This window comes from Vidua chalybeata, chromosome 2 (assembly GCF_026979565.1).
Source record: "Vidua chalybeata isolate OUT-0048 chromosome 2, bVidCha1 merged haplotype, whole genome shotgun sequence".
Taxonomy (NCBI): Eukaryota; Metazoa; Chordata; class Aves; order Passeriformes; family Viduidae; genus Vidua; species Vidua chalybeata.
In genome coordinates this window covers 74273003-74294019 of record NC_071531.1, presented here as the reverse complement: position 1 = coordinate 74294019, position 21017 = coordinate 74273003, and the positions used below count along the sequence as shown (strand labels likewise).

At 43.2% G+C, this 21017-nt stretch overlaps 1 protein-coding gene across 1 annotated transcript; it reads left to right on the top strand.

The window, feature by feature from the left end:
- Positions 1 to 642: 642 nt before the first annotated feature.
- FKBP4 (FKBP prolyl isomerase 4) lies at positions 643 to 20916 on the top strand. The gene is made up of 10 exons (XM_053934372.1): positions 643 to 1046; positions 4487 to 4631; positions 5821 to 5963; positions 9762 to 9882; positions 10442 to 10598; positions 11640 to 11730; positions 12072 to 12155; positions 12823 to 13008; positions 13544 to 13783; positions 17001 to 20916. The coding sequence occupies exons 1-10, from the start codon at positions 963 to 965 to the stop codon at positions 17097 to 17099; spliced, it is 1350 nt and encodes a 449-aa protein (XP_053790347.1). The 5' UTR covers positions 643 to 962; the 3' UTR covers positions 17100 to 20916.
- The last annotated feature ends 101 nt before the right edge of the window (positions 20917 to 21017 follow it).

Sequence of the window (21017 nt, the reverse complement as noted above, 5' to 3'; positions counted from 1 at the left end):
GGTCTGCTAATTCCTGCATATTTGTACTAATGTTCTTCATATTAAGAGGGAGCACCTATTTCTATTTATGCATCCCTAAATACTCCAACAGCAGGTTGATGCACAAATCGGTGCTACTTTTTCTGGATGGATACAGACGGGCAAGGCACAGAGCTTACACTCTTGTGTCCTAAGCATGTCTTTACCTTTCCTGGTCCTGGGTAACAAATGGCTTTCAAGCACACGGCTCCTAATAAGACCCCAACCAAGGGATGCCCGAACTCCTCCGGCTGCACGCTTACTGTCGGCACGGTGTTTCTGTGCCCACTTGTACTACCTTTCCTGGGGACCACCTAGTGCCGCGTGGTGGGCAAAAAGATTATAAGCCATGCATCTGCACAGGGTTGCTAAAACTAAGGAGTCAGACGGATTACTTTTATTGCAAGTGCAGCTTACAATAAAGCTTCCCCAGGGCAGGACGCAGCAGCTCCTCCTCGCTGCTGGGCCGGGCTCCCCTGCATCACCAGCGAGAGGTGGGCGCACCTGCCCGGCAAGCTCAGCGCTGTAAAAGCGAGCCCTCCCTCCTGCCATAAATAAGCTCTTCTTCCTCCTCCTCCTCTTCTCTTGCGCCCCCATCACCCCGGAGTATAACGCGGCCAGGCGGCTGCCTTACCCCCGCCGTCCTCTCCGCCCCCGGGGGCGACGCACACTTTCACCCCGGCCCCTGGCACAGCCGGGCGCTTTGCGGCAGCCGCTCTAGAAACTTCTCGGTCCCTCCCTCTCCCCTCCCCTTCCTCCTCCTCGCCGAGCAGGGGCCGGCGCTGCGGCGAGAGCAGCAGGGAAGGAGGCGTGCGGCGCCCGCCCCCACCCGCGCTGCCCGGAGCCGGAGGCGCAGCCAGTCGCTATCCCAGGCGCTTTCCCAGCCGCAGCACCGAGCCCGTGAGGCGGCCCTTCCCTGCGCAGAGGTGGCAGCGGCAGGCGGCATGACGGCGGAGGAGATGAAAGCGGACGGGGCTCCCCTGGAAGGGGTGGACATCACTCCCAAGCAGGATGAGGGCGTCCTCAAGGTACTGGGCGGCTGTTCCCCATCCCCACCCTCCGCGCTACCTCGGAGGGCTCCCCGCGCCGGCGGGGAGCGGGGGCATTCCTCCTGGCCTGCGAGTGAGTGCTCCCCGGGCGCCCTGGCCCTACCGGGCCCATTGTGTGCCCCGCGGGCAAGGGGACGAGGCGGTCCCCGGGCATCTAGGCAGAGCTGGCGCAGCGCGGGCGATTAAACAACAGCGGCGGAGGGCGGGAGCGCGCCCCGGCTGCGCAAGCGCTTCCCGGCTGGCTGCGGGGGCTCCCCGCTCCTCCTGGCGGCTCCCCGCTCCTCCCGGGGCGAGCCGGAGCCCGGTCTGCCCGCCGGGAGAGCTCGGGGTCACGGGGGGGCTGTGCAGCGAAAAGGCTCTTCCCCCTGCGTTTGGGCTTTCCTCCGTCGTTTAGGAGAAGATGCGGGAGGGGGAGGCGGGCCGGGCTCTCCGTCCGGCTCGCAGCGCGGGTTGTGAGGGTCCGGGTCCATCCCCGCCCCCCCAGCACGTGTCCGCGGCTGGGAATTAAAGATGGAGCCCCGGCAGGGCACGTGCGCTCGGTGCCCGTCCCCGCCATGCCCGGCGGTGCCTCCCCTCAGGCCCCGGGCGCGGGCTCCGGGCAGCCCCCGGGCCCGGGGTGCGCGGTCCGGGGGCCGGAGCGGCCCGGCCGCCCCTCGGTGCCGCTGGGCCGGCGGCCGGGCAGGTCCCCGGCGCGGCCGCGGCGGAGCGGCTGCTCTCCTTTGTACTGGGAAGGCTGGCGATAAGGGCAGCGGGATTTATACCGTGAGGGGGAGTTGCGCGAACTTCCTCTGTCAGACGTTGCCTATTTCCATATCTCTAGAAACTTCCTTAGTCTCTGCTAAAAACTTCAGCGATTATTTAGAAGTGTTATTCAACCGCAGTAAAATTTCGAAGTTACGGTGGTCAGGAGGAGAAAGGGGCACTACGGCAAAGGCAAAATTCTGGGTTTAACCTTTAGAGCCTTCTAAATTCTGGGTTCATTACAGAGGCGCTGTCTCCCGTTCAGGAGGGGTACCAGGGAGCAGATTAAAGATGTTGGCTGCTATATTTCTGCTTTTCCATGTTTCCTGCTAGCATGTTTAGGTGAGACATTTTGGGTTTTGCACATCGTAGAGTATCAGGTCAGAGTTCTCATCTGCATGGCTGCCCAGGTCTCTCGCAGCCCAGGTCCTTTGAGCGTTGTAGAAGGGCAGTGCGGGTCTGCCTGATTCATGCAGTGCCTACTTTTTGATGATGGAGAAGCAGCAGGTGTTTTTTGGGTTGTTTGTTTGGTGGTTTTTTTTTTAGAGAAGGGGGAAGAAAACACTAGCAAACGAAGTGAGGTTATGAAAATCACAAAAATTGAGATTGTGACATGATAAGTAAAATACCATGGAGGTCACAAAGTCCAGCCTTCATGGATTTTCTTTTTACGTAATTGCTGGAGTGCAAAAGGCATCTATTGAGATCAAGCGTCTAGCTCTGAACTAACCTACACCAGTTTTGTACTGGCATTGTTGCAGTGATTGCAGAAGCGTGTTTATTTGTTCATTAGCTGTATATCAGAATAGTATCCACAGTTTTTTACCAGATATTGCTGAATATACTTGCACAATTCCTAGAATAAGTAATTAAGTTTGGAAATAAACCATTTGTAAGACATATGAACTGAAAAATCCTGTTTCTTCATCTGAAAAGGAAATGTAAACCTTACAGAAAATAAGATTGCCATATTCAGAAGTGAAACTTCAGTCTCTTCAAAATGGAACAAATGCAAAAGAATAAACTGTATAAATAATGAAAATTAGATATTTGTTACTCTAGAATACCTTGCTATGACACTACAAGAATATGGCATTTGGTAAAATTTAGTAAATTTCTATTAAATGCAGTTAGTTTTTCAAAACTACATTAGACTGGCTGCTTTAAAGTGCTACTTTGCATCTGCTTTATGCAGATTGGCAAATTGCATCTGCTAAGCATGATGTAGGTCAGGTTGCTTACCTGATTCATGTGTTTTTCTCATACTTCTCTATTTCCTTATCTCTGAGAATGCTTGCTTGAACTTTTGCCTTCCTTGGGGAGACATCAATAGATTAGTTTTGTAATGCTAATAACTGCCCGGGGTGCTGGTTCGGGGTTAAAGGGATGGTGTGCTCTGTGAGGTCAGGCATCCCTTTTCACGTTGAGCATCCTTTCCTGAGAAAAGAAGTAGCCAGGATTTTTTCTAGGTTTTGTTTGTTTGTGGGGGTACTTTTTGTTCTATGCTTTCAGCTTGTTAGTCTGACAGAAGCTGTCAGTAGTGAAGCTTTGGTTTTGGATGGAGAGTCCAAATATGGTCAGTTGGATAGTCAGTCACAGGGATGGTGGGAGGCCAGGTGGGAGATTGACTGTGGTGGGTTGCAGGAAACTGAAATTTGTGAAGGAGACTCCCAAAAGTCTACCTCGTTCAGTGAAAAACATGATTGATATAGAAACATGAAATTGAAAGGAGGGATTCCCTGCAACTGCTCTCGAATAGATGTTTATCTTCCATAACAGAATGTTTTCCAGGTCTCCATGATGCAAGCAAATAGGGTCCTCCATTGGTCCCCTTTTGCCTGGCTAAGATAATGCAGAACTTTGGCTTAGGGCTAGCTGGTTTCATTCTATATTGGGAAAAATTCAAATCTGAACTTCAGGAATCCTGTTACGGGCAAAGCCTCACATCCTTGCCTGTGAGATATGTCACTATTCTCTAATTTTATATAAGCTTCAAGTGAACACCAGAGAGATTGTCCCCATTTTCTGAATAGTCTAGATTTATTTTAAACTTGTCTTGCTGGGCAGGCTGGGGAACACCCTGAGAAGAAAATTAAATCCTTGCAGCTGTATGTGAGACGAGGGTGCTGGCCATCCATGTCAGAATTGTGAGGAGACAAAATTATTGCGATAAATAATTTTCAGGTGTTACTCTGTAGGCTGATAGAACTAACCTGCTTGGGGTGAGACACTGCTAACCTTCCTTAAACTGCCTGGTTTAACTCGAATAATTTCAGATTACATGTTGGAATAGATTTTTCATGGAAAGAACTACCTCGTTCTCTTGTTTAAGTGCTTTGCCTAGAGCACTGAACTCAGACGTGATGATAGAGAGGTGATGAGGTAAATACTTGAATAAAGGAGAAAAAACCCTGCCTAACGCAGAGATCTGTAAGCTGCTGCCAACTGTTGCCTGTTAAATTCTTGTATCACAGCACAGCCATCTTGAGGTTCTGCATTTGCAGTGCTGCTAATCTGCAGAAAGAACAGCCAGTCCATTTCCAGGTGACTGAAAGAAACCTGCAAATCCTTTGTCTGCTAAGGATGATAACATGCATATCTAGGTGTTTGTGATTCATGTCCAGTGGACAGGCAGACTTGATTTCTGTGATGTTAATATTAATTGCTGTTTTCCTCAGGTTGTCAAGAGAGAAGGCAGTGGGACAGAGTCTCCGATGATAGGTGATAAGGTGACCGTCCATTACACGGGGTGGCTTCTTGATGGCACAAAATTTGACTCCAGTCTGGACAGAAGAGACAAATTCTCATTTGACTTGGGAAAAGGTAATATCTTGTTTGGTGCTGATCAGTTTTGTTAATAATTGAGATAGGATTCCCTTGTGTGACTCCTTTGCTTTTCAAAATTGCTACTTATACTTCCTTTCAGAGTTTATTCTCTTAGAATGGTCCCATCAGAATGTGAGATTTTTCTGAATGAGAGAACTGTGTAGCCTCTTAAAAGGCCTGCTGAAGAATTCACAGGCCTCAGACAAAGCACTCCAGGGGAGCAAATCTGTCTCAAAATGTAGAGATAAAGGGTAGTTAAATAGCCAGAGTATGCATTTTTTTGGGGGCCAGACCTCAGTTCAGGAGTGCTTAATTGTGAAAGGGTACACAGAGGCAGCTGTCAGCTGTCTAATGATGAAACATACTCTCTTTTCCATAAAATTCTCAAGTTAACCCAAATATGAGTCCTTGAGCAGTGCATCTCTTCATTATCAAAATATTTTCATTTTTTTGAAAATTTGAGCATCGCTGTTCCTGCAAATCTTATTATTCAATCTTGTATTCTTCCCTGGAAGTTCTTTACCTTCTGCTTTTAAAAAATAGATAATACCTCCTTTTTAAAAAGAGGTAAATTAATTGTACTGCAATTTGAGATGATATTAAATGTGCCTATTAATACAAGACTAATAGAAAGTGTGCTTGATGAGTCAAGAGGAGCAGCAATTAGAACAGTTTGAGTAAGAGAGGGGATGTTTTTTATTACAGCTTTTCTTCCCTTTCAAAGCAATGCTACTACTTTCTTCTCTCTTTCTGTTACAAATGTGTGTAACTTTTAGTTACCACTGGTGCTGTTCTTTGCCAGCTGATAAAGTATGAACAGAAAAGGCTGCTGGTTTGGATTGTTTTCAAAACAGGAGCAGACAATCTCTCACCCTAAGGCCTTCCTCTCAGAAGAGTTTATTGTTACTTCCTCACACTTGGGACTGTGCCAAGCACTTCAGTTGGCATCTGTGTTCTGTTATTCTATAAAAAGAATTGTTACACCTGGAATGAAGAAATGTTTGGGCCTAATTTGGGTCCTTGGGAAACTTCAGAATTTGATTAGGCTTAAAACTGATGTATGTAGTGAGAGTGAGAACAAGTTCTTCAGTATTTCTGCTGCCTTACCTTTTGTATACTAAAAGTGATGATGCTCAGTTTCACCTGATCATGTCTTTCATGTGTGATTGGCGTTTGACTTGTACAGGTGAGGTGATCAAAGCATGGGACATTGCTGTGGCCACTATGAAGATTGGTGAAATCTGTCGGATTACGTGTAAACCAGAATATGCCTATGGCTCAGCTGGGAGTCCCCCAAAGATACCTCCCAATGCTACACTGATTTTTGAGGTAAGTGAGAGATGGTCACTAAAACTACATGCTTGAAAAAATGTGTGATGCAATTTCCTTTTAAAACAGGATTGTTAACGTTTCCTAAGGAAAATAATATGGTCCGTTTTGGGTAGTGTGTACAAAATTTTAGTCTGGCTGCTTCTCTTCTGTAATGGCTTGGGTTCCATTCTCTGAGTTTTTAAAACACTTTAATGATCTTCAGTGTTCAGTTGTAATTCTGCCGTTACTGAGTGATTTGCAGCAGTAAAGTGCAGGCTGGGAGGGCAGACTATTTCAGTGATAGACTGAAGTAGTTAAAATGAAATCTTTAATCCACTTAATAACATTCAGAGTAATGATATATTAAATGTTGTGAGGTTTTCAACAACAGGAAGAGCAATCAATGCCCTCAGTAATACATTTTTTATACTTACTTGTGTTTTCTTTACAACATTAACATTACCTCTTATGAGCTCTTTCAGGGAGAAGAGAGGTAATTGCCCCTTGGGAACTGCTAGAATACAATATTTGAACAGCCCTGCAATTACAAACTCTTTTCTTTAGAACTGAGCTTTTCAGTCAGCCTTAAAGCACCATAAAACCAGTTTGGATTCAGGTTGCTGGTTCATTACCAAAGTCTCTCTGTGCGTCCAGGCTACACTGATCAATCTTGCCCCCATAGATGAAGTCCTGTGCACTCACTCAGTGCCTGTGACAGATTCAGCAGTCTTGAGTTTGGCAGCTGGGTAACCCAGTTTGACAACTCACATGGCCAACTGCTCTCCTGGAGATGAGCTGCGTGTCTTAGTAAGAATGGAGCCAGTTATCCTTGGTGTCTCTCAGCCTCACCAGGAGAGGAGAGATTTTATTTCCTACTGACCTTAAAAGTAATTTTCCTCCACATCTTCCCCCTCCTTTCCCAAAGGGGGTGGAAACAGCAGCTGTCTCTTGTGTGTTATTTCAGAAGTGAGAATGGTTACTCAGAATGCTGAGACTTGTATTTGATTTTTCCATGTAGGATGACATAAAAGTTGTTTCTGGAGCATACCCTGACAGTCTCAACAGGGTTTGGAGGGGATGTATTTTCCTTACTGTAGAAACAGTTCAATTTGCTAACAATTGCATCAAAATAAATTCTACCTGAGAGAAGGCAGACTCTTAAGTGTAATTTTTAAAATTACTTTGCTCTAAAGCACTTAATTAATGGAATGGAATCCTACAATTGGGGGCATAAGGAAAGCTTTAAAACTGATGATTGCTCTGAGATGGAATGTTTTATCTAATATCTGAAAAAGGTGAAAATAGCTCATGGAGTTATTCAAAGACTGAAAGTCTGTTTAGATTTTATTGGAAACAACAAGCATGTGTTAAGAAGGGTAAATTATACATAGAGTAATTTAGGTTGGAAAAAACTTTAAAGACCATTGAGTCCAATCATAAATCTGACACTGCCAAGTCCATCACTAAACCATTAACCCAACCCAGTGCCACATCTACACCTAAATACCTCCGGGGAGGGTGAGCCTGTTCTAATACTAATATCCATTCTAAACCTCCCCTGGTGCACCTTGAGGCCATTTCTTCTTGTTCTGTGACTTGTTACTTGGAAGAAGGGACTGACCCCATCTGGCAACAGCCTCCTTTCAGGGAGTTGTAGAAAGTGAGAAGGTTCCCCCCAAGACCCCTCTTTCTCTCCAGGCTAAACATCTCCAGCTCTCTCAAGCAGCTCCTCATGGGACTTGTGCTCCAGACCCTTCACCAGCTCTGTTGCCCTTCTCTGGACACACTCCAGCACCTCAATGTCTCTTCCTGAACTGAAAGGCCCAAAACTGAACACAGGATTTGAGGTGTCTAGTATAGGGTGACAATCACTGCCCTGATCTTCCTGGCCACACCATTGCTCTTACAGGCCAGGTGCCATTGGCCTTAACATAATTGGATATTGAATTTGCTTTGCATTTGGATAGTGTATTTGCATTTTTTTTTCACATAGACTTCTGAGATATATTAGATATATTCTGTGTAGAAAGATTAAAAAAAAATATTGCTAGCAGGTAGTGTCCACTAAGGGATGTACTCACTTTGAGTACACCAAAATTAATACCATTATTTCTGAAAAATATTGTCATGTAGAGCTGTTCATAAACAGCATTTTCTTACATAGAAATCTGATGTTATTCATGGCTTAGTTGTATTGGATCAAACTACACATGTTGGAGTGCTGCGTGCTTCTATGCAAGTGATACCAAGTGTAATCAGGGCTGAGTTGATGATTGAAATGCAAGCTAAAAGCTCAGGGCCTTCTACCTTGGCAGCACAGTGGGGCATTCTTAAGGGCTTAGCACTACTGCAGAGGATGCACATGGACAGCAGAAAGCAGAGAAGCTTTCACTGTCTTTCAACAAGAGGTAATATGTAACACTGGGATAAATAAAAGCATGAACTGCAAGATGGGATTTGGTCCATCAGGCTACTCCTGAGTCTGTCCCATGCAGTCACCCAGGTTATTCACTTCCCACTGGACTTTTCTTGATGCTGCCAGTTTGGCCCCTCCATTTTCTGGGTATGCATTTAGGTAAAAGCAGTGTTTCATTCATGAGTTGTGATATCCCCTAATGCCTGCCTGAGCAGTTATGTTGAGGGGAAGAGGGGGGAGAAAGAAAAGCACCAAAGCTGCCTATGATGGTTTTGTGCTTCCCTAATAAAATAGCCTGGGGCTTACTGGCTGCAACAAGTCAGCAGTGCTGGGTGTGTCCTGATCAGGGGTTTGGGTTGGAACTTAGATCCAGAAAATTTCCCCAAGTTTATTAGATTGAAGTAGTTTCTGGCTACTATGACTGTCAAGCAGCTAAAGTATCTTTAAGTTTTCACTCTTTTAGTTTTACCTAGGTTTACATTTTATTACTTAACACAGTATCAGCAGGGTTCTTTTGGAAGTGCCTATCCCCATTCCAAAATTTTGTACAAGTTGCTTTACAAAAGACCCTCTAGAATTTACATTAAGAGATTTTGTACCTGTGTCATCACGTCAGCATTTCTTTATGACAAGAAATAATGCATGTCCTATGATTTGGAAGTTCTTTTCTTTTATGATCTGGTGTTGGTTTTGGTTTTTTTTCCTCATGATTACTTTTACTGAGGAATATAAACAGCTAGGTTATTCCATAGAATAGTATTGTTCAGGCTGGGAAAAAAAAAAAAGGAGAGGTACTCACCTGTATGGTCATCAGTAGGATGTTCAGGAGTTACTTTTTTCAGACTGACTGAAAGACCAGGATATTATTTGTTGCTAGATAGCAATTAAAATAAAAAGTGGAAGTACTGGTGGATATTCATTCCTTTTGCATTCCAGTTATCTTAAGTCCAGTGTCAGGACTGTCTGCAGCATTAGCTCTGAACTTTTTTTTTTTTTTTTTTTTTTTTTTTTAATGGGATAGTTTAAACAATGCTGATTATAATGGCATGCTTTTTTGTGCTTAGGAATAGTTTTCACTATGGTTTTACTCAAAAATAGGATATGATTTTTTTTTTCACTTCGTAGCAGCAATGACAAATACCTTTTGTAACTAGACTCTTTTTCTATGTCATTGTGGTACTCCCACTTGAAACTATGATTTATATTTATTTGTGAGGGCATGTGAAGATTCAGAGATTCAGACTGGTACCTGTCTCCTACATTAACACTAACTCTTAAAAATCCTAAACAGTTTGCTGCAGCAGTGAGTTTAAAGTTTCAAAGATCTCTGGAGAATAAATCCTGTGAGTTACTAAATTGGTCTAATGAGAATAAATGCAAGGCTTTTCTTCCCTCCACAGATAGAACTTTTTGAGTTCAAGGGGGAGGACCTCACTGATGAAGAAGATGGTGGCATCATCCGAAGAATTCGTAAAAAAGGGGAGGGCTACTCCAGGCCCAATGAGGATGCACTTGTAGAGAGTAAGTGTGTTGTTACACAAATAGTGAATGGATTTGCAATGAGGGATGGCAGAACCTTTTCACAATCTACAACTGCATGTCCTGAGGGAGAGGAATATGTGGCTTCTCTGTTCTGTACCAAGTAACTTAACAACCTAGAGCAAGCTTTCCTTCTCTTTCTAGCAAGGTTTACATTTTCCAGCAGCAACTGTGTTTTCTGGTGATACTGAATCTGTTGAAGTGCTTATCTGATCACAAAAGGTGATTGAGTCTCATAGAGTATTTCCATGTGCTGTGGAACAAAAAATTCTAGCACTTGTCAGAGTGGCAAAAACAAACACTTAAATGAACAACAAAAAAGGGGCTGTTAAATTGAAAGCAGAAATTCTGTTTGCTGCCAGTAGCTGCTATGCCATAGGTAGCTGCTAAAAGAGAAAAGACTCTTCAGAAGGAGGCTTTGGCACTTCTGTGTGTGCTGCCTGCCTGTATAGAGCTTCCTGTGCACTCCTGGGTACCTGCCCACTGCCATTCATAGATACCTTCTGATTTCTCTCTCTGTTGTTCTGGTTTTTGTTACCAGTCCAGTTTGAAGGCCGACACGGAGATCGTGTTTTTGACAAGCGGGAATTGCGGTTTGAGATTGGAGAAGGTGAAAACTTCGATATTCCTCATGGTCTGGAGAAAGCAATTCAAAAAATGGAGAAATCAGAGGAATCTGTGTTCTATCTCAAGCCCAGGTATGCTGTTTCTGGTGTTTGATACAGGAAGGGCTTATACTAATCATCTGGCAGGAAAGAAATATTTTGTTATAATGCCTTTCAGCTTTTTTCAGTGCTGTGGTAAAAACTTGGATAAGCCCCAAAAACTGATGTACGAGAAGTATCGTGCTTTGCCACTTCATAGTGAAGCAGTAGCAGTCCAGAAAAAATTTACTTAAATCTCTGTAATGTTGACTTCTGAATATTTTTTAAAAAATTTGTTGCTCTCTTAGATTTTTGTGATTCCTCTTCATGACTGATCACTGTAAAACAGTCCATATGTAGACTTGGATATAGGCAAAATTTTCTGTTTACAGTGAGAACACATCTGAAACAAGTGGGGTTGCACAGATAGTTTTCATCAAACTTTAATTTATTTCAGTTTTTATTGAGATTTTTTTTTTTAACTGTAACTGGGCCTGATGAGAGCAGAAAACTGGAAGCAATCTGATCTAGAGGGTTTTCCTGCTAATATGCAGCTCTTACTGGAGTTGTATTGCAGTACCTTTCTGTAGGCATTTCCTGTTTACCAGCTGGTTAGCAGTGTGTTAAGTGTACAGCTGCTCACCTAATCTTGGTATTTATTCTCTTTGCTTTTCTAAGAATAGAACTAAATACAGGTGCTCTGAATGCAACACTCAGTTTCAGACATGAATATTAAATATGATAGTTGTAATTTGAAAGTTGGTTGGTTTTGTTTGGGTTTTTTTTTTTTTGATGAAGGGATTACTTGCTTTTCCTTAAAGTAAACTAAAAAGCTAATAAAATAATAGGAGCTGCTGAAAGATTAATGAAGTCAATACTAGGTTTCTCTTATTTTCTTCTACGTTGTACTTGCTAATTTTAGAATTGTACCTAGAATTCTTCAAACCTTTGTCTTGTAATAATAATTTATGCGCATCCCAGATTTGCGTGAGGTTTTTGTCTCCATCTTCCTATGTAGCAAATATACCTGAATGGATAGTTTTGAACTCTCTTCTTTATAATTTTTGTTTCTCCTTCCCCACCCCCATTTTACAGCTATGGTTTTGGAAGTGCTGGGAATGAGAAATTTAAAATCCCTCCAGATGCAGAGCTGCAGTATGAAGTGAAACTCAAAAGCTTTGAAAAGGTGAGAGCAAGAGATGAAATCCCAAAGAGATTCAGGACTGGGGGAAGAAGTGGGAGTGCAGCTTAAACAATGACAATGGAGTCCTTGAATGGTGATGTGAAACAAGGAGGCCACTGTTGCCAGAGATGATGGTGACATGCTGGGAGCTCTTGGCTGAAATGGTCCTTATTCTTCCTGTATCCCTGTCTGTTGCAATCTCTCATGCTCCAGGCTAGTTTCCATGAGCAGTGCAAAGCTTTGCCAGACTTACCTCAACCATACTGTTAGTAGGAAACAACATAGCTACTTGATTTCCCTAAAAGTTGTATTGAAATTGACTGGAACTGGTCCTGTTTGGGTAGGCTAAAGAGTCCTGGGAAATGAACACGGATGAGAAGCTGGAACAGAGCTGCATTGTGAAGGAGAGAGGCACTCAGTACTTCAAGGTAAGTTTCATTCCCCAAGTAATAATAGCATTTCTTGGTCCATGTCATGAGTTGATAATGATGTTTACAGCTTCTGTAATTTCTGAGTGGTGTTCACGGTATTCTGTGAGATTTTACAGGGAGAATTGGAGGGGAATGTGTCTTAAAAAAGAAACTCAGTTGGATTATCCAAAGAGCGAACTCTGCAGGGAGCTCTCTGTTAGAGCTGTTTGCTGTATCTGCCGATAACACTATGGGGTGTTCAGTATTTCAGTTCCTGCTGTAGGACAGTGTAATGAGTTGAACAATATTCATTTGGGTAGACATGGAGAAGCTGTTTAAAATAATTTCAGTAGCTAAAGGAAGAGTTTCCTATTATCTTTGTATTGCATTTTGAGAATGCCCCATCTTCCCTTATTTTTGTATCAAAAGTTGAATATAAAGGTAGGAGTTCAGTGAAGTATCAATGCTGGCGTATACCCCTAGCTCTAATGGGGAACCAGGTAAGTTCCTAAAGATTTTCTGATCCTGTGCAGGAATGGCTATCAGAAGTATTTTTGATGATAGAAGTTACTTTTTGATCAGATGGGGTTTTTTAGATGTATTGCTCAAGGCAGGCAAAAGGGACAACAGGGAGATAAAATTTCCTGTGGTGAGCTGTGTGATAATTTAACTGCCTTGTTTACAGGAGGGGAAATACAAGCGGGCAGCATTACAGTATAAGAAGATTGTGTCATGGCTGGAGCACGAGTCAGGACTCTCCGAGGAGGAGGAATCAAAAGCCAAAAGCCTGAGGCTTGCTGCCCACCTTAACTTAGCTATGTGCCATCTCAAGCTCAAGGAATACTCCCAGGCCTTGGAGAACTGCAACAAGGTAGTAGGAGTTTTTTTATTCTTAAACTGCCCAAGCAGTCTGACAGTTTGTCTTGCTTTAAACATTTTAGGGACAACAGGCCAATGTACTGTTCGGTTTTTCTTACCAGCTGTCATTTAGCTAGTATGGAATTATTAGTGCGTTAAAAATATCCAACAGATTATTTTCATAATTAGTGCCCTTTGAACATCTTTTACTAACTTGTTGCTACATTAAGAATATTAAAGTATTTAGAAATAAGAAACACTTGAGATGTGGTGAAGGTAGTCATGTTGGCAAAGGCCTTTCAAAGAGCACGATTACTCCCTGACTAAATCTTAGACTTGCTGGTTCTCTTGTCAAATAGCCTACTGTATTCATTCCTCTTTGTACTTACTTCTGTTGTATTCCACTGACTTTATTAGTAAGCCCTGACAAGACTCCTAAGTCTACATCAGAAGGCACAGTTCCTAGCAGTTGCTGGTGTTCTGACTGCATATCATTTTTATAAAAGAAAAATAGTTGCTGAAGATGATTTTGGTTTTTTTGAATGCAGGCACTTGAATTGGATAGCAACAATGAGAAAGGCCTTTTCCGGCGTGGAGAAGCTCACTTGGCTGTCAATGACTTTGAATTGGCCCGAGCAGATTTCCAGAAAGTGATACAGCTTTATCCGAGTAACAAAGCTGCCAAAGTGCAACTGGTGACTTGTCAGCAAAAAATACGGGAGCAGCATGAGAAGGAGAAAAAGATGTACGCCAACATGTTCCAAAGGCTGGCAGACAAAGACTTAAAGGTAAGTAACACTACTCTGAACATTACAGCAGGTGGTGTCATGTGTTACACAAGGAACAGTGGTTTAGTTACTCACCTTGCTTCTTATTACAGATAATTATAGCAGGAGATCACTTAAGTAGTCTCCTTTGGGGAGCAGGGATGGAACTCAAAATACCAACAGTCAAAATTATTAGGCCATTTTGCTTGAACAGGAAAACCAGCAGTATCAACCATTGCACAGAAAGCTTTCACCTATTTCAACTGAATTTGCCACAGACCAGTGTTAATCAGAAGGCAGTTGAAGTGATGAGTTGCAAACATGAAGTTCTAGAAGTGGAAAAAGCACCTATCCCTCTAGAGCCTAGAACAAAGAACAGGCTTTAGTTGCAAAGAACAGGCTGTTCTGGTGCCTGGGGTGCCCATCTAGTGAGAACTTGTGTCTGTCATACAGAGGGTGCTGAGCACCATCTTGCTTCTCACAGAGACATTAGGATGTGGTTGATGGTCTCCATTACAAATGTCACAGATAGATTATGAAGTGTCAGAAGATTGATTATTCTGCTGTATGCATGGTTTTCCTAATAAGCTTTCACTAGAATTTTAGTAAATACTAGTTCAGTTAATAATGGCAGTATGTGAATACAGGTTATTACAAGATTGTATTAGCTACCAAGAAATATTTCAGGTTACTGGTGAGAATCAGATATCCTAAGAAAACCTTCTAGTTATTTTCCTTAAATCTGATGGTCTAGAAGGACAAGATGGACCTGTAACTTCTCAGACAAATCTGGGATTTATGTCAGACTCATAAATTTCCTCAGTAACTGGGGGGATTACAAAAGCTTGTATCTTGGGAGGTTATTTTCACCTTTCCAGAATATGCATGAAGAACATTAAAAATTGCCAGATATTGGTACATTAATCTCTTTTGGTTAACTGTGTCCTTGAGTCTTTCCAGAGGCGTGATGTCCTTAGATGAGTATATACTGACAGTTCAGCCGTTTCAGATTGTCAGCTGACAATTTCCTACATGAAATGCTTCTCTCTGTCTCTTCTCTTTTTGGCTAAAGCAGCCTGATGTCAGCAATCCTTGTGTATTGGAGCTTAAAAGAAAGTATTCTGTCCTTCTAGACACAGTGATGTAAAGTCACACAGTATCTTAATTTTGGTAGGCTTCAATAAAAAATTTCAGGAATATAAAGATACAGCAACTAAAGTAGAATTATTTCACTGTTGGGCATCTTCACTTCTGAAATGGCAAAATTTAGTTGCCAGCTGTCAGGCTCTGTTGTGAAGGATCCTTTCTGCTAGCACAGCTGCTGGGAATCTGGCTTCCTCCACTAGGTGTGGGATACAGCAAGATCTGTTGAGATAGGAAGAGTGGATTGCTGAAACAAGCTATACCCACTAAAACTTCAAAAGCCTTGAGCTTTCTTCAGCTCCTCCTGAGACAGATAATTGGTAGAGTAATATTCTTGGCAAAAGGCAGACTCATAGTCTTTGCACTGCAGACTGTTTAGGATGTTGGAAAAACATGGCACTTAGTCACAGTTTCCCTATCTGCTTGGGATAGCATCAGTTTAAAGTTGTAGAATCTTTTAGGTTGGACTCCAACCAAATGTAAATTAAAGGTTATCATTTGGCATCTAACAGTGGACACAGGATTTGAGGTGTGGCCTCACCATTGCCAAGTGCAAGAGGACAATCCCTGCCCTGATCCTGCTGGACACACTATTGCTGATACAGGCCTGGATTCCACTGGCCTGGTGAATTCTGCCCGACAAGTTAGATGATCTTGGGAATGTGCAATGTGCTGGGTTTTTTTTCTGTGAGCCATCTGGCCTGCCTTAAATGGATATGGTTTTATATGAAATGGGTTTGATGGAACTATAAACTGTAAAGGATGCTTACTCCTATGCCAGTCTTGAGGTAGTTTTCTTTCAAGAAAAGCTTGTTTTCCTCTTACTGCATTTATAATGTTGCTTTACTCTAGCCCCAACAGTGTCTGTTAGTGGTGGTGTAATAGAAGTTCAAAGTTCTGGAGAAGAGAGTTTGTTTACTAAATGTCTTCTGATTGCTAAGAAAATAGCTTGGACTGCAGTTCTGATGTTCCTGACACAGAGTGTTAAATTCAACAGCCACTCTTGCATCAGTAGTTCGTTTCATTAATTTGAAAAGTTCACATATGTAAAGTGTGAATTTTTGAAGGTCAGGATGTTTATCACCTTACCTTAAGCCCAGGATTGGTAGCTAACACATCTTCTGTGGAGAGAAGACTTAACTCTTGGAATGCTTCTAAGGATGAAAACTTGACTTTCATGCATGAATGTTCTTTTAAATGTGGGTTTTTGTTGCAGCCAAATTGGTGTAAGATTTTAAGGATTCTGCCCCTTTCTCCCCCCCCCAATTCCGCTCTCCTAGCATTGCATGCTTAAGACTTTGCTTGTTTTTGTCTGGTTCTCGTCTTAAGATCATCATAAAACAGATAGCTCAAGATGTTGGGCTGACAGGTAGAATAGCAATTTCATTGCACTAGGTTTTGAGATGAGCAAGCCAAGGTATTTTCACCTCCCCTTACTGTGCTTGAAAATCATTGCAAGATCAGGATGTGCTGGTTATGTTCTATTGTAAAAGCTGACCTTGGAGCCCTACCTCATGGCTCTCTGCCTTGCACACCTTTTTATGAGGAAGATGCACAAGGAGAGAGCTTTAGAGCAGCCACATTGTCAGATCATATCTTCTTCCATCTAAGCTCTTGCACAGGACATCCAAATCAGTGTTGCTGAGTTTGAAGCGTCCCTTGACAAAACCAGTTGTCCAACAAAGATACTTATGCTGAATGCAAGTGTGCTTCATACAAGTTGGGTCAGGGTAGGCCATGGGAATGACTGAAAATTTATGACATTAATATTGAAGCAGGGCAAAAGCAGTTCCTGGAGATGCTTGGTAAATGAATTTCCATTAAAAGACTTCTAAGAAATTATTGTGTGGCAAGTGTGTGCAGGCCACATTAAGAATCATAACCACCTAATACCAGAATTATATTTCGGCCTCCTCTACACTGCTTCTGGTTTCTTAGATGCATGAAAATTTTTGGTTTCTTTTGGCTGAAGATCCTAATATCTTAATTCAGTCTGGCAGGGTAGACAAGCTTTCCAAGTAGTAAGAATCAAACAATGTTTGTGCTAGCAATTTTGTATAATGTATTAATATATTTTCTTTGTCTCTCTATTTAGTCATCTGCTACTCTTCAGACAAGCCACGCTGAAGATGCAGAAATGAAAGATGCGCAGAATGGAGTTGAAGATAAATCAGAAGTTGAAGCAGAAGCATAAGAAAACCCCTATTCCATTAGTTTTGTAAATGAAAGAATTTCCAGTGAATTAGACCTTTATTTTTCTACCTGGTTGGATAGTGGCTTCAAGGGAGCAGAGGCTGAAGCCACCATGCCACAGTCAGTTTCAGCTTTATGTGGCTGTTCAAGAAGCTGAGTGGCACCATAAATCTGGTTTAATCCTAGTGACTTTATTTATTCATTCAGCCTCTGTTACTGTTGGGTTCTGTCTGGATTTACTCTGCTTGGTTTATTTGCATTTTCATAGAATCATAGAATGGCTTGAGTTGGAAGGGACCTCAAAAATCTAGTTCCACACCCCCCTGCCATGGACAGGGACACTCTTCACTAGACCAGGTTGTTCAGAGTTCCATCCAGCCTGGTCTGGGATACTTCAAGGGATGGAGCATCTACAGCTTCTCTGGGCAGCCTGTTCCCGTGCCTCACCACCCTCAGAGCAGAGAATTTCATTCTAATACCTAATCTTAATCTAGCCTCTTTCAGTTTGAAGTCACCTACCTTTGTGCTGTTACTACTTGCCCTTGTAAATAGTCTCTCTCCATGTTTCTTGTAGGTTCCCTTTAAGGTACTCGAATGCCACAGTTTGGTCACCCCACAGCCTTCTTTTTTCCAGGCTGAACAATTCCAGTTCTCTCAACCTTGTCTCATAAGGAGAGGTGCTTCGTCCCTCTAATCATCTTGGTGGGCCTCCTTCTGGACTTGCTCCAAAAGGTCTATGTCCTTCCTGTGCTGGGGACCCCAGAGAGGTGTTCCAGCTGGGGTCTCACCAGAGTACAGGGTCAAAATCCTCTCCCTCCCCTGCTGCCCACGCTGCTTTGGATGCAGCCCAGGTTACAATTGGCTTCTGGGCTGTGAGTGCACATTGCCAGCTCATGTCCAGCCTCATCCAACAGCAGCCCCAAATCCTTCTTGGCAGGGCTGCTCTGGATCTGTTCATCCCCCAGCCTTTATTGACACCAAGGGTTGCCCCAGCCGCCCAGGTGCAGCACCTTGCACTTGGCCTTATTGAAGCCTCATGAGTTTCACAGGGGCTCACTTCTCAGGCTTATCCCGGTTGCTCTGAGTGCCATCCTGTCCTTCAGGGGACTGCTCAGCTTGGTGTCACTTGCAAATTTGCTGAGGGTGCACTCTGCCCCTTCATCCGTGTCATTAATGAAGATGATGGTAACACTGGTCCCAGTACAGACCCCTGAGGGATACAACTTGTCCCTGGTGTCCATTGGGACGCTGAGCCATTGACCATTAGCCTGTAGATGTGACCATGCAACCAATTTCTTATCCATCAAACAGTCCACCCACTGCATCCATATCTGTCCCAATTTAGAGAGAAGGATGTTGTGGGGAACTGTGTCTAAGGCAGAAAATTACAGAAATGAAGGTAAATGACACCTGTAGCCCTTCCCTTGTCCACTGGTGGAGTCACTCCATCATTGAAGGCTGCTAGGCTGCTCAGATGGGACTTGCCCTTGGTGAAGCCGTGCTGGTGGCTGTCCCTGGTCACTTCCCTGTCCTCCATGTGCCTTAGCATAGCATCTGGGAGGATCTGTTCCATGATCTTCCTAGGCACAGAGCTGAGGCTGACAGGTCACTAGTCCCTGTTCTGTCATCAGGGTTTTTCTTTCTGGTTCCAGCTTACTTTAATCCCAGGTTCTGCTTTCTAAATTTAATTTCCTTGATTTGCTTCAAGTAATCAGCTTTTTTCAGGAGTCCTCGTGCAAGACTTAAGAACAAATTGGCGCTCCCAGTTCTTCTGCCTTGGGATTGCCCTCTTTCCCCCTGTTCAGCAGGGAGTCCCTTCCATTAAGTATTATAGTCTTTTATGCCTCCTCTTTGCAAATTGCTGAAGGTGAAGACTGTGAAGTCACAGCTTAAGTAATAAAGCTCCAATTAAACTCAAGAAAACAGAACTTTTCGTGGGTTTTTATTGGAATTTGCACAGAATTGAGAGAATATACTGTCCTTTGGTCAGTGTTTTCTTGTCCACGTAGCCAGTGTCCTGATTATTTTTTATGTTGTTTGTTTGTTACCATAGTAAATTCCCACAATATTTGATACAGTATTTACCCATATATTTTCAAAAGGGAAAAATTAAGTTGCTGGAAACTGTGCATAAAGCAAGTCTGTAACCTATGCATAGAGGTTGTTCTATGTTCAAATTGCTACCTTCTTCTTCACCCCATTACATTGTAGAACTGGACCAGAGGGGGAAAAAACCCAAACCAATACATCTGAAAGTGACTGGCTTTGAAATGGAAGTGATAATGGCTTACATATTGCAAATACTTTTAGTGAACTACAAACTCCTGAGTGATTCTAATGCCTGCTTACCCAGATTTCACAAGAAAGCTATTACTCAGTATTCTGCTTCTTTCTGCAGTTTGTGTGTCTTGTTTGGGGGTGGGTGTGCTTTTAAATTTTGTGGGAGCTTTTGGTTGGGGTGGGCTTTTTTTGTCTGAAGGCATGGAACATAATACTCAATCTCAACTGTTGTTTATCCTATCACGTGGTGTTAAATTCAGCAACTCCAGTGTCCTATTTAGAGACAGGGGCAGAAGGGGCAATTTTTTGCTTGCTCTGCAGAAGAGAGGTAGAAAATCTGTTTCTCTCAGATTAAAATAAATGGACTTCTTCATGTTGAGAAAGATGTCTTTGCATGGCATGCCACGGGCTGGAATTTGTGTTTATGTTGCAGAGTGTATCCCTGTTTTAACATGTAATACAATGTGAATTCCTGGTCTCCTTTGCTGAAACAGAAGTACTGTGTAACCACTTAAACTCGTGGGGTCTGGGGAAGTGCTAGTACCTGTCCTGCAGCAGTGCCAGCCCAGCTTGGGCCCTGGAACTGTCACCAAGCAAGGGCTGCTTGGAGTGCTGTCCTGCCCCAGACACCAAATTCAGCACCTGCTGCTGGGGTTGGAGCTTGGTTAGAGTGCTGGGAGCTGCAGTGCTCTGAATCTCATGGGGTGGGTGGGATAGGACAGAGGCAAGGACCTCCCTGCCTGGGAGGTCACTTCACTTAAGGAAATGCTGATTTCATTTGCCTAATAAAACCTTAGGGTTGCCAGGTAATGGAGGTGATTTTCATGAGCTCTGACTATAGTAACAGCCCTATGTATGTGAAAAACTTACACCAAAGCACTACCCCTTCTTGTGGGAAACAACACTGTGAATGTCAGCTGGGGTTAAAAGAAGGGATTTATAGACCTAGAAAAACAGTTAAGGGGGACAGGAATGCCAAGCCAGAGTACTTATTCTTCACCAAGTTAATACCTTGATTTGTTGCTAATTATTCCTGGAAATACAACCCTCTATGGCTGAAACCTTTTTGCTGCTAAAGTAAAGGGCCAAGTCCTAGTGATAATTTTCTAATTGTTGAACAGCAATTTTCAAAAATCTCCTACAGGCATGATAGTTGTACATGTTTCTGAAAGCAAAAAGTGATTTCTGTGGCACATCTAAAAAAGTCTAGTCAATGGTGCATCTGTTGTTAAGTGTGAGCAGTCTTGAAAGTACCACTGTGCCCTTGTTGTTACTACATAAAACTATGAAATGTTTGAGAATGTAAATCTGTTAAGGACACTAAACATGCCCTATTCAAGCAGCTGAGCGGATGTTCCGTGCTGTCTTTAAAAGTGGGTCTGGTTGCCGGCAGAAGGTGGCAATACTGGTATTTGTGAGTGAGGTCATGCATGTAAATTTCAACTATAAACTTCGTTATGTATGTCCTTATAGAGGAAAGAGAAAAAACAAAACAATGCTTAAAATAAACAGTTACAGTCCTGACTTTGTAAAGCCCACCCGTGTGTCTCTGAGTGCATAAATCCTTTCCGGTGCGCGGCTTTTGTCGGTGCGGGGGCAGCGGGCGGGCCCTGCCGCCGCCCCGCCCCGCGCTCCCGCC

Coding starts and splice junctions, on each gene's coding strand:
- FKBP4 (XM_053934372.1), top strand. CDS start 963: ATGACGGCGGAGGAGATGAAAGCGGACGGGGCTCCCCTGGAAGGGGTG. Junction 4,632..5,820: donor CTCATTTGACTTGGGAAAAG/GTAATATCTTGT, acceptor TGACTTGTACAG/GTGAGGTGATCAAAGCATGG. Junction 11,731..12,071: donor AACTCAAAAGCTTTGAAAAG/GTGAGAGCAAGA, acceptor CTGTTTGGGTAG/GCTAAAGAGTCCTGGGAAAT.